At 49.9% G+C, this 12,715-nt stretch overlaps 1 protein-coding gene across 2 annotated transcripts; it reads left to right on the forward strand.

Annotated features, from left to right (window-relative positions):
* Positions 1-2,183: 2,183 nt before the first annotated feature.
* AVPI1 (arginine vasopressin induced 1) lies at positions 2,184-12,494 on the forward strand. 2 transcript variants are annotated; one of them, XM_025397775.1, is made up of 4 exons: positions 2,184-2,354; positions 2,413-2,924; positions 10,097-10,391; positions 11,894-12,494. In XM_025397775.1, exons 3-4 carry the CDS (start codon positions 10,105-10,107, stop codon positions 12,048-12,050), a joined length of 444 nt encoding a protein of 147 aa, XP_025253560.1. In that variant the 5' UTR covers positions 2,184-2,354; positions 2,413-2,924; positions 10,097-10,104; the 3' UTR covers positions 12,051-12,494. The 2 variants fall into 2 exon arrangements, with proteins under 2 accessions (XP_025253560.1, XP_025253559.1); XM_025397774.1 differs by lacking the exons at positions 2,184-2,354; positions 2,413-2,924 and having other exon boundaries at positions 9,924-10,391.
* The last annotated feature ends 221 nt before the right edge of the window (positions 12,495-12,715 follow it).

Raw genomic sequence — 12,715 nt, forward strand, 5'->3', positions numbered from 1 at the left:
GCAGGGCGTGGTGGCATGTGCTTGTAATCCCAGCTACTCAGGAGGCTGAAGCAGGAGAATCACTCGAACCCAGGAGGCAGAGATTGCAGTAAGCCGAGATCGTGCCACTGCACTCCAGTCTGACAACAGAGTGAGATTCCGTTTCAAAAAAAAAAAACAAAAAACCTTTTAGCGGCCGAGCATGGTGGCTCACGCCTGTAATCCCAGCACTTTGGGAGGCTGAGGCAGGTGGATTACCTGAGGTCAAGAGTTCAAGGCCGGGCGCGGTGGCTCAAGCCTGTAATCCCTGCACTTTGGGAGGCCGAGACGGGCGGATCACGAGGTCAGGAGATCGAGACCATCCTGGCTAACACGGTGAAACCCCGTCTCTACTAAAAAATACAAAAAACTAGCCGGGCGAAGTGGCAGGCGCCTGTGGTCCCAGCTACTCGGGAGGCTGAGGCAGGAGAATGGCGTAAACCCCGGAGGCGGAGCTTGCAGTGAGCTGAGATCCGGCCACTGCACTCCAGCCCGGGTGACAGAGCGAGACTCCGTCTCAAAAAAAAAAAAAAAAAAAAAAGAGTTCAAGACCAGTCTGGCCAACATGGTGAAACCCCATCTCTACTAAAAATACAAAAATTAGCCAGGCGTGGTGGCACACACCTGTAGGCCCAGCTACTCAGGAGGCTGAGGCAGAAGAATCGCTTGAACCCAGGGGGCAGAAGATGCAGTGAGCTGAGGTGGTGCCACTGCACTCCAGTTTGGGCAACAGAGTGAGACTCTGTCTCAAAAAAACAAAACAGAACAAAAAACCCTTTTAGCCACAGCACAACAACACTTACTGATGCTATTTTTGTGCAGAAGGACAGAGAGAGGAACTGGAGATCACGGGGTGAGGACGAATAGCTCCCTAACATCCCCTTCACCCTGCAGCAAGGAATTCACAAATCCCCATGTGCTGGCTCTTCCTCTTCCCACCCAGAATTTTTAAAGAAGAAAAATCAAGCTTAAATGGATAGGAGGTCAGTTATGATATAAAAAGGAAGTCAGGGAGACCCAAAAGCCTTTCCTGAGCATTGCTGAACAAGTGCACGAACATCTCATCTTCCAAGGACAAAACAAGCATTTATCAGAGGCCCACTGGACACCCTGCATCCACTCCTGCCCCCTCCAATCCAAGTTCCAAGCTGCAGCCGGAGTGACCTTCTAAAAACACAAACTTGTCATGAGGATGAAATTTGCAAAGTGCTGACTGACACTACTGGTACGTGGTAAGTACTATAAAATGCCCATTACATAAACACAGTACATATAATGCCATTCCCTGTTTAAACTCCTCCGAGGATCACATACAACCTTCTCTGCCTGCCTCTGCCTTCTGTTTCCCATCGTGCTCTCTCTTGTTAGCCTTACTCCGGGTCGCATTTAATTCCTCCGGAGCCAAGCTACCTCCTGGCCCAACCAAATGCCTTTCCCTCTTTCCTTAAAGCAGTTTCCCCAGACCCACTCCTCTTCATTTGACCAATTTCAACTCTTCTTTATATCTCAGCTTAAATGTTGCTTCTTCGGCCCTCCTGAACCTCCGAGAGGAAGCTTAGATTCCTCCATAATTATCCTCTTATAGCCATAACATTGATCACAATTGTAATCACATACTCCATGTTTTAGGTTGTTTAACGCCTGCCTCCTTACTAGGCTGTAGACTCCCCAGGACAAAGGCTATAGGTCTTTCCGTCTCTCTTGTTTACTGCCTATCAAGGAACTCGGACAGCACAGGTCACTAATGAACATTTCCGAATGAATACAAACTTTAAAATACTGTCTTGGTTAGGTAACCGGCCCAAAGTCGCACAATGACCCAATATTTGAACCCACGACATTCTGGCTTTGACGCCCAAGGTCGGACTGCAGCAGACTGCCCCTTCCTCTCCAAAGCCGGAGCCAAACAGTGGGCTGGGAGGGAAGTTGAAAGGCAGAATCTGTGGATCTGCAGAGGGCCACGCGCCGTAAGTCAGTCGGTGCCGTGCGCGCTGGCCTTGGGCCCAGGAGAAGGGGCACCGTCACGTGTACCCTACAGGGACAGCTGCCGCCGCACCCTGGGGCAGGAATGCAGCCCCGCCCGGCGCCGCGCCGGCAAAACCGCGCTGGCCCTGGGGACTGACGTCAAAGAAGGGGGCGCCTCCGGCGCCGCGCTAGGGCGGCGAGGGCGGTGGGCAGGGCCCGGGTGGACACGCCCCCTGGCCGCCGCTCCGCCGCTGATTAGGTTCGAGGAAGCTTCGCACTCTGCTTTCGAGGCCAGCGGAGGCGGGGGGCGGAGATGGACACGCCCCCTCCCTGTCTCCCGCCTATGATTGGCGCACGGAACTCCGCCTTAGGTTTGGAAGGCTCGCCTGGGAGCTCACACNATGATTGGCGCACGGAACTCCGCCTTAGGTTTGGAAGGCTCGCCTGGGAGCTCACACCCGGCTCGGGCGGAGGATTGGCTGTTCCGGGGCTGGGGAGCGCTTTCTCCCGGGAACCGCGGCTGTGACCCAGGTGGTCTGGACCAGTTTGAAGCTTCGTGCGGCCCGCCTCAAGCAACCAGGTACTTAGGTCGGCGGCCCAGCTTGGCGCTTCCGTGGGAGCCGGAGAGCGACAGTCAGCCGGGGTGCCACCGGGGGACGCGACCGCCAGATCCACTTAGGGCCCCGTCGTTCTGCGAAGCGGCCACGTCTGAGCCCCGGGGCTTCCTCGTGCTGGAGATGTCGCTTTAGGACCTCGGCCAGAATACCCTCTGCCACGCTCTTGTGCTGCCTGTGATCACCGACTGGCCCTGGAAGCACTTTCGCAGCAGGAAGCCCAGAGCTGCGCCCGCTCTTTCTGAAGGCTGTGGAAGAGGTTGGAGTGGGCGCATCTTAGCTTGCCCCATCCCCAGTTGAGGTCTGTCGGAGCTGCCCTTCAGCGTGGTGAGTACCTTCTCCAATTCTCCACCGGGCAGTGGAGTGCAGAAGTGCACAGGCTGGGCCGGGCGCGGTGGCTCACGCCTGTAATCCCAGCACTTTGGGAGGCCGAGGCGGGCGGATCACAAGGTCAGGAGATCGAGACCACGGTGAAACCCCGTCTCTACTAAAAATACAAAAAATGAGCCGGGCGCGGTGGCGGGCGCCTGTAGTCCCAGCTACTCGGGAGGCTGAGGCAGGAGAATGGCGTGAACCCAGGAGGCGGAGCTTGCAGTGAGCCAGGATCGCGCCACTGCACTCCAGCTTGGGCGACAGAGCGAGACTCCGTCTCAAAAAAAAAAAAAAAAAAAAAAAAAGAAGTGCACAGGCTGGCTTGGGAGCCCTGACTTTGGATCCCTGTGCCTTCCACAATCTACAGAAGCAGATAGCTTCCGAAAGGCTTCTGGGCCTGACTTTCCCCAGAAGACCTCCTCAGCCATCTGGCAGGAACAAAAATAACAGTGGCTTGAGAGCCCGGGTGCTGGGGTCAGACTGCCTGGGTTCGTATCCCAGCTTCCATCACCTGCCAGCTGTGTGACTTTGGGTGTAGTGTTCTCATCTGTAAAATGGGTGTAACAATAGTGCCACCTCATGTGAGGAGGAAAGAAAGCACCCATCTGAACGTGCTCTGTTCTGTGCTTGACACTGAACAAGCTGCCTCTATGATTTTAATCATAAAGCTATGACTTAAAAGTACACAGATTTGCTGATTGCTGTGATGATGAAAATGACAATGATTCTATAGCCTCTGGTAGTCAGGTAGCCTTTCCCTTCATCATTTATTCATTCAACCAGCATACGTGGAATGTCTGTGGTATACCAGGTGCTAGAAGGAATGCCCTTGCAAACTTAATCTCCCTTTTCCTGCTAAGGGTTATTTATTCTCACCATTTATTTTAAAAAGCTTATTTAAAATTTTGTAGAGGCAGTCTTGCTATGTTGACCAGGCTGGTCTCAAACTCCTGGGCTCAAGCGATCCTCCCACCTCAGCCTCCCAAAGTGCTGGGATTATAGGCATGAGCCACCGGGCCCGGCCTTATACCCACTATTTTGATGATGAGCAACTTGTGGCAGGGGAAACTGAGACTTATCCAAGGTCACCCAGTTAGCAGCACAGCCAGAATTCAGGGTTCTAGAACTCTTGAAAGGGTTATCCCTAGATCTAGTAGCAGTTTATTTTCAGGTCATATATGAGAACTGGTCTGGGGAAAGGGCCCAGTTCCTTTCTCCACCTCCAGGGGCACAGATTTGGAGGCCAATGTATATCCAGTTCTTTAGGCATACCTCCCTGAGGCTAAGCCCTGCTGGTGGGGAAGCCCACAGCCATTTGAACTGGGCTTCCCATTTGAGGAGTCACAGATTTTGGCTGCTGTCCAGTGGCATGTCTGTGTAGGGTAGCAGGCCAGGGCCCCAAGTGTTGATTAGGGTCTTGGGCCAGAGCCTCCAGTAATTTTTCTAAGAGCCCCTAGGCCCCTGATTACAGAGATTATTGCTATCACCTGGGTTATTGGAAGGGTGCCTCCTCCTGCGTGAGGACCTAGGACATGCCAGCTCACTCAAATGTGTTCTGCCTCTCGTGGTTACCTGGGCCTCCCTGGACTACAGTGAGATACTCTCCTAGAATAGCTGTCTGAACTGAACTTCGTATATTACAAAGGGTGCTCAATTGCACACCATATTTATATATTGCAAATTCATTGCATGGTGAGTCACTTTTTAAATATATTTCTTTGTTAGGGTTCCACAGTTCTTCACTTACTGCCTGTTTCAAAACAAGTTGAACTTTGTCATTTTCAACGTTTGGTATTTCCTTTGGGGTTCATTTTCAACCTAGTTTGTGTCAAATTGAAGTATTTTGCAATTGGTCTTTGTTTGTACACAGACCCATACTTATGTTCTTTTATGTCAGCTCTGAAATGAAAGGTCCATTTGTAATCTAATAGCCCCATGGTTTCATTTTCTAGTTTTCAAAAGTACTATTGTTCAAGTATACACTGACTTTTCCTGGACTAAGGTCTTCTCCAGGAAATTGGAGGGAAAATAACTATTGAACACATTGAATGAGGCAGGAAAAGTTTCTTTTGATAATAAATTCTGATTCGCCATTTCATCGGTGTTCCCAAAACTTACCATCTAATCCTACCTGGAATCTGCCTAGTTTTATTCCCAGCCTCACTCTGCTGTCTGAATCCCAGAATAAGAGGCAGAGCCAAGAGTGAGGGGTCTTGGCCGATGGTGGCTCACGCCTGTATTCCCAACACTCTGGGAGGATGAGGTGGGAGGATCACTTGAGGTCAGGAGTTCAAGACCAGCCTGGCCAACATGGTGAAACCTTGTCTCTACTAAAAATACAAAAATTAGTCAGGCATGGTGGCGGGCACCTGTAATCCCAGCTACTTGGGAGGTTGAGGCAAGAAAATTGCTTGAACCTTGGAGGCAGAGGTTGCAGTGAGCTGAGATTTGCACCACTGCACTCCAGCCTGGGTGACAAAGTGAGACTCTGCCTCAAAAAAAAATAAATAAATAAATGAAAAATAAACAAACAAACAAAAAAGAGTGACGGGCCTCAAAATCTGAAGGTGCTAAGCCCTCCCCAAGGTTCATGGAGGGTATGGTTGAGGCTGGAGGCTCAGATTCTCCGCAAGAGTTTCTTGGTATGTTTGTAACGCAGCTCGCTGAAGCTGTGGAGTCAAAGCCTTGGTGTCCTGGGAGAGGTTGCTGGGAAGTCAGGCTCCAAGCCATTTCCTCCCCGAGGCAGCTGCTGCTACATGATCCTTATTGCCCTTCTTTCCCTGGGGAGGTGAGGCCAGATATCACCCTTTCTCCTACCACCCCAGACCAGCCTAGGCCTCTGCCCCAGGCTTGGTCATAGCCAGCTGAGGTCACTAGGGAGCTTTAGAGCTGTGAGTTCTGTTTTCTACCAGATCCTAACCCCAGGACCCACTGCAGCAAAACAGCATAGAGTAGGGAGGAGAAAGGGAGCTACTGGCTGGGGAGTTTCCTGGCACCCAGTTAGCCAGACCTGTCCACACATGTTGCCCCTAGCTTTGGCAGACAAGTAGCTCCATTCCTCCTTCTGTACAGACGTACCTGCGCATGGAATTGTTGACTCCCAGCACTGTGCAGGCCCTCAGAAACCATCAACATCAAGCTGTTCTGACAGCAGTAACAGGGAAACCGACCCACAGAGGGGATGTGAATTGCCTGAGGCCTTTCAGCCAGTGAGTGGCAGAAGTAGGGCTTGAACCCACTCCTCTGACTCGTAAGCCAGGGCTCTGTGTACTGGGCTGGGTTGCAGTTCTCAATTTCTTCTGTGGAAGCCGGGCTCTTCCTCTTTAGAGTGCTACAGCTCAAGGCTGAGCTAACTGCCACCCAGGAAAGAGCCCAGACCCTAGTGAACAGACTAACAAAATTCCACAGCTCAACCCCTGCCTCCACCGGGTGGGATAATTCATTGTCCTTCCCTTTCCATTGGCAGGATTTCCCCTTCATGAATTAGGTGGGAATAGGAAAGCACTCTTCATAGAAACATGAAGTGTTCTTTAAGCTGCCTGGCTGTGAAGCCAGCTCGGGGGTTTAGAAGCGTGGGCTGACCAGGCTCAGTGGCTCAAGCCTGTAATCACAACACTTTGGGAGGCCAAGGCGGGAGGATCACCTGAGGTCAGGAGTTCAAGACCAGCCTGACCAACATGGTGAAACCCCGTCTTTACTAAAAACACAAAAAATTAGCCAGGAGTGGTGGGGGATGCCTGTAATTCCAGCTACGCGGGAGGCTGAGGCAGGAGAATCACTTGAACTCGGGAGGTGGAGGTTGCAGTGAGCTGAGACTGCACCACTGCACTCCAGCTTGGGCAACAATAGCAAAACTCGCTCTCAAAAATATATGTAATAATAAAAATAAAAGCATGGCTGCAGTCATTTCAACCACCTCTGGCTTCGGCTGAGCCACTGGTAGTCATACTTGCATCTCAGCTTCCCTTTACTTCCCTGTGAAATGGGATAACAGTCCCTAACTCCTAGAATTGTTTTGAGGATTAAAGGATATCATCCATATTGCCTGATCCAGAGTAAATATCCCATAGTTAGCTTTTATTTCTCTTTATCAGCCTAAAAGTGTTACCTGGTGCCTGTTGTCTTTTTTGTTTTTTTGAGATGGAGTCTCACTCTGCCGCCCAGGCTGGAGTGCAGTGGCACGATCTCAGCTCACTGCAAGCTCCGCCTCCCGGGTTCACCCCATTCTCCTGCCTCAGCCTCCTGAGTAGCTGGGACTACAGGTGCCCGCCACCACGCCCGGCTAATTTTTTGTATTTTTAGTAGAGACGGGGTTTCACCGTGTTAGCCAGGGTGGTCTTGATCTCCTGACCTCGTGATCCGCCCGCCTCGGCCTCCCAAAGTGCTGGGATTACAGGCTTGAGCCACCGCGCCCGGCCCAACTGTTGTCCTCTTGTCACAGTGTGTTTATGTCATCCAGCTCTGGGGGCTTAATTACCACATAGATTAGGTTTTAACTGGATTTTCATAATAGCACCTAAGAAGGGGCAGATTTTTAAATTCCCATTTTCCAGATAAAAAGTACAGTTTTCATGATGTTAACTCATCTGGAAGTCTTCTGCAGCTTTATTTTAGTTATTAAATCTTTTGAAAACAGGGTGGAGTTTTTATGATAGAAGGCCTGGAAACTGGGACAAAGTGAGAATAGAAATGATTGGAATAATGAGGGTGACTATTGAGGTGAGAAGCGGAGAAAGCCAGGGCAAGGGAGGGAGTCATATTTTGGGAGTATGAGTGGGGCGGAAATAATTCAAACCCTTACAGAGAACAAAAGGCAGGTTAGGGGAAGGGTTACTTCTGCAAGTGGGTTGATAGGAAATTAGAAAAGCTTTTATATATAAGCTTTTGTACTGTTTGCCTCTTATGATGAGCATATAAATATTTTAATTTAAACATATTTTAATGTTCCTTTTCCCCCTTTGGAAGCTAGTTGCTGTTGATTGCTGTCTCTGTAGCTGGCTGTGGAATGAGGTCTGACTCAGGCAGCCAGGCCCTGGGAAAGCAGCAGGACCTGCTCCTCCTCTCCCCAAAAGGCCTGGGGCTGGGACAGAGGGGTGAGAGCGCAGGGCTGTCATCAGCTGGCTGTGGCCACACAGCTTGGAGGAAAGCAGGGTTCACCTATACCCCTGACTCAGGTACAAAGGTCACAGAGGCCAACAGAGGAGGATTTGCATTTACAAATTCCTCAGTATCCATGGAGGGTGGTTCCAGGCTCCTCTGTGTGATGCTTGAGTCACTTACATAAAATACCATGTTTGCGTATAGACTGTGCACATCCTCCTGCGTGCTTTAAATCATCTCTAGGGTACTTATACCTAATACAATGTGAATGCTCTGTAGTTACAATGAATCTATTTTTTATTTGTTTTTTTTTATTGTTGTATCATTGTATTCTTTTTTTTGAGACGGAGTTTTGCTCTTGTTGCCCAGGCTGGAGTGAAATGGTGCGATCTCAGCTCACCGCAACCTCCGCTTCCTGGGTTCAAGTGATTCTCCTGCCTCAGCCTCCCAAGTAGCTGGGATTAAAGGCACCCGCCACCACTCCCAGCTAATTTTGTATTTTTAGAGATGGAGTTTCTCAATGTTGGTCAGGCTGGTCTTGAACTCCCGACCTCAGGTGATCTGCCCGCCTTACCTCCCAAAGTGCTGGGATTACAGGTGTAAGCCATCATGCCCAGCCATATCATTGTATTTTTAAATTTTTTATTTATCCAAGGTTGGTTGAATCCCTGGAGGTAGAACCCACAGATGCTGAGGGCCAACTATAGCTCTTATTGGGTAACTGATATACTAGGCTCATTTAATCCTTACTATAACCCTAAGAAGTGGGTAATCTTATCCCCATTTGACATTTAAGGAAACAGGCTCAGAGAGGAGGTTGGGTAACTTGCTTAAGGTGTCAGAGTTGGGACTCGAAACCTGTTCTGTGTAATGCCAGTCTTGTTTCCAGGCTGTGCTGGAGACAAGGATGTGGTGGGTAAGCTTCTTAGGCCTTTATTATTCAAAGTGAACTATCTAGAATCAAAGGAGATTATTTAATTTTCACTTCCTGGATATGATGGGAGACATTGACACAGAGCCTAACTTCTATTGAACCTTCTTATAAATTTCAGCCTCTGCCCTTGACAGTATATTCTAACCTTTGTAGCTTCCTCTTCTGCCTCCACCTCTGGCTCATTAGGTCCACTGGACTGTGGTTAGATCTGATTGGCTTATTTCATACTATGTTTGCTAAATTATATGGATTTGGTTCATCCCCAAGGTCTTGAAAATAGGAGACAGGATGTCTCAATTTTATAGATTGAAAACACTGACCACTATTCTATATACTTTATGTCTTCCTTCACTCTTCATATTAATCCTACAAAGTAGGTACTAGTACCAGGTGATAATTTGACATGGGAGGCAGCTGAGGCAGGGGGGATGCCCCGCCAAATAAGTGGTGGAGGGGGATAAAGTGGGATTCCAACCTGGGTAGCCCAGTTCCACAACTCCTCTCTTACCTGTGTGCTACAGCACCTGGGCCTCAGCATCAGAGAGGCCTGGGTTCTCATCCTAGTTGCATAACCATGGATGACTTAACCTTTCCTCAGATTCCTCATCTGTGAAATGAGGAGGATAAAAATACCTACCTTACAGGGCTGTTATGCTTGTTACATCTCATTGATACTACGAAAGGCAAGCTCTTACAGGTGCCTGGTATAAGTACTCAACACAGTTGAGCTGCTACTGGGCATCCTGGTGTCTGCATGGAATTTACAGCTAGACAGACCTGGGTTCAACTGCTGGCTCTGCATGTGCACGTGGCTTTGTGACACTGGCAAGTCATTTAACCCCTCTGAGTTGCACTTCTTCATCTGTAAAATGAGGATAAACAATAGTTCTTACCTCACGGGTTGCTGTGAATCCTAAATGAGATAATATAGGTGTCTGACACATAAGCGCTTAAGTGATTTTAAGGCAAGAGACTTCCTCCAGTTTAGCTCCTGGAGAATGGAAACATCAGAAGCCCTAGGATTAGCCAGAACCCCCAGGTCTGGGAAGGACCAGCTGAGTTGCTGATGTCTCCATGCTTTGCATCCTCAGAGCATCCACAATGGGTACCCCAGCCTCGGTGGTCAGTGAGCCACCCCCTTGGCAGGCCCCGATTGAGGCCCGGGGCCGCAAGCAGGCCTCAGCCAACATCTTCCAGGATGCCGAGCTGCTGCAGATCCAAGGCCTGTTTCAACGCAGCGGGGACCAGCTGGCCGAGGAACGGGCACAGATCATCTGGGAATGTGCAGGGGACCACCATGTGGCTGAGGCCCTCAAGAGGCTGCGCAGGAAGAGGCCCCCAAGGCAGAAACCCCTGGGCCACTCGCTACACCACTGCAGCCGGCTCAGGTAAGTTCCTAGAACTGGACGGCTAAGGGAAGAGCACCAACGCCTGTTCCACCGTTGTGTTGACTGTGTGGCCTGGAGCTAGTGGCCTCACTGTAAAGTGCCTGCCTAACACTAGGGTGGTTATAAGGTCTACACAGTGTCATCACTTGGTTGGCACTTACAAGATTGCTGTTGGTGGGTGCGGTGGTTCACGCCTGTAATCCCAGCACTTTGGGAGGCCGAGGCAGGCAGATCACTAGGTCAGGAGTTTGAGACCAGCCTGACCAACATGGTGAAACCCTGTCTCTACTAAAATTACAAAAATTAGCTGGGTGTGGTGGTGCGCACCTGTAATCCCAGCTACTCATGAGGGTGAGGCAGGAGAATTGCTTGAACCTGGGAGGCTGAGGTTTCAATGAGCCGAGATGGTGCCATCGCACTCCAACCTGGGTGACAGAGCGAGACTCTGTCTCAAAAAAAAAAAAAAAAAAAAGACAGATGTTACTTGTGGAGTCATATACAACCCTGTGAACTCCCATGGAAAGAGATCCCTGAGTCCTAGTAGCACCACCTCATTTTGCTGTGATTCTCAGCTTACCAGCCTGGGCAACACGGTGAGATCCTATCTCTGAAGAAACACACACACACACACACACACACACACACACACAAAAAACAAAGAAAAATTAGCCAGGCATGGTGGCATGCACCTGCAGTCCTAGCTACTCCAGGGGCTGAGGTAGGAGGATCGCTTGAGGCCAGGAGTTTGAGGCTGCAGTAAGCTATAATCCTGTCACTGCACTCCAGCCTGAGTGACAGAGTGAGACCCTATCTCTTTAAAAAAAAAAAAAAAAAAAAAAAAGCCTAATTAAAATCTTGGCTGGGGATTACAGAGAATACAGCCTAGGAATGTATTGTCGAGGCATTATGGGTTAAAAAGTGTTGAAAAACTTTTACCTTGAGATCTCTCCCCAGTCTCCCTAGTCGGCCACTTCTTTGCCTAGGCCACTGCCAGCCCAGGAAGAGTGAACCCAAAGGGATGGAGCTGAACCACTTGGCCTCAACCAATCACTATGGGTGATGCTCTGCACTTCATCTCTCTGCTGCCTTCTCTGGGGCCCACAATCAGAACATCAGACCTGAACAGGCCTTTGGAGGTCATCAGGTCCTGAGATGGCAAGTCAGTGTCATAGCTTGTATTTAACTCCAGTTGATTAGTAGTCACTGCTTATCAAACCAGTTTAATAGCATGACTAATTAATGACATCTGCCATGAATACAGGATGAGGATGAAGAAATGTTGAGTTTTGTACAACCTGATCTGGTCCAACCCTTTCTACTGCAGAGAAATCTGAAAACTTTGTCTAGTCAGACAGTTCTCAGAGCAGGAATGACCAGACCAGAGCCCCCGACTCATTTTGCTCCAAATCATATGTTTTATGGTCTGCCATGACAAAATCTCTTGAAATCCCCATTCCATTCTCCCTATTGATGTTGGCTAATCATACACTTGTTCTCTGCAGAATCCTGGAGCCCCACTCTCCACTGGCCGACCCACAGAGTGCCACGGAGACAGCCTCCGGTGAGCAGTATCTGCACTCTAGGAGGACAAGTGCCAGGATCCGCCGGAACTGGAGGAAGCCAGGCCCCACAAGCTACCTCCACCAGATCAGACACTGATCCAGGGAAAGAGCCAGGAATGGCAGTGTCTTCCCTCTTGCCAAAGGGCCTGGGGAGGTGAAGAAGGAAGAGAGACTTTAGGCAAGCAGCCCAAAGGGGTAAATGAAAGCAAGAGGCCGCTGCCACTGGTCTGCTCCATTCAGAACAGGACTGGATGCTTCTGCTGGGCTCTCCATTACGTGCGACCCATTCCTCACCAAAATGAGGAGAGACAGTGACTGTTCCTGCCAGTCTTTCCCAATCTAACACTATTCCTGGGCTGCATGATATTCCCCTGGGAGCCAAGTGACAGGCACTCAGACACAGCATTTCACCACTCATGCTACTAATCTACCTGCTACTACTGTAAACCATGGTTCCAGCAGCCTGTTCCACACTCCCGCACCATCAGGGTCCACAGGGAAACCGTGGTTTCAGTGGCAAATAAAAACATCTGCATCAAGAGTGTGTGAGTCTGTCACAGAAGGGGAGGAACTGAAACAGAGTGGGAGGGGCAAGAGTGTCCCCAGTAAGGAAACATCAGGGCTGGCTTCCTCTCCTTTTCACCTCCCTCTCCTCTTTCAGCCCCATGCCAAGCCCCTGGACCACAGCTTCCTTTTCCAGAGCCTGTTGGACTGGGAGTAGAGGGGAGAGTCTCTGCAGCAGTCCTGATCCACAGGATCAGA

The sequence above is a fragment of the Theropithecus gelada genome, chromosome 9, assembly GCF_003255815.1.
Source record: "Theropithecus gelada isolate Dixy chromosome 9, Tgel_1.0, whole genome shotgun sequence".
Taxonomy (NCBI): Eukaryota; Metazoa; Chordata; class Mammalia; order Primates; family Cercopithecidae; genus Theropithecus; species Theropithecus gelada.

Excerpts from the sequence above, each read along its gene's own strand:
- AVPI1 (XM_025397774.1), top strand. The coding sequence starts at position 10,078 with ATGCTTTGCATCCTCAGAGCATCCACAATGGGTACCCCAGCCTCGGTG. Across the intron at positions 10,392-11,893 it reads CACCACTGCAGCCGGCTCAG|AATCCTGGAGCCCCACTCTC; the intron begins GTAAGTTCCTAG and ends TGTTCTCTGCAG.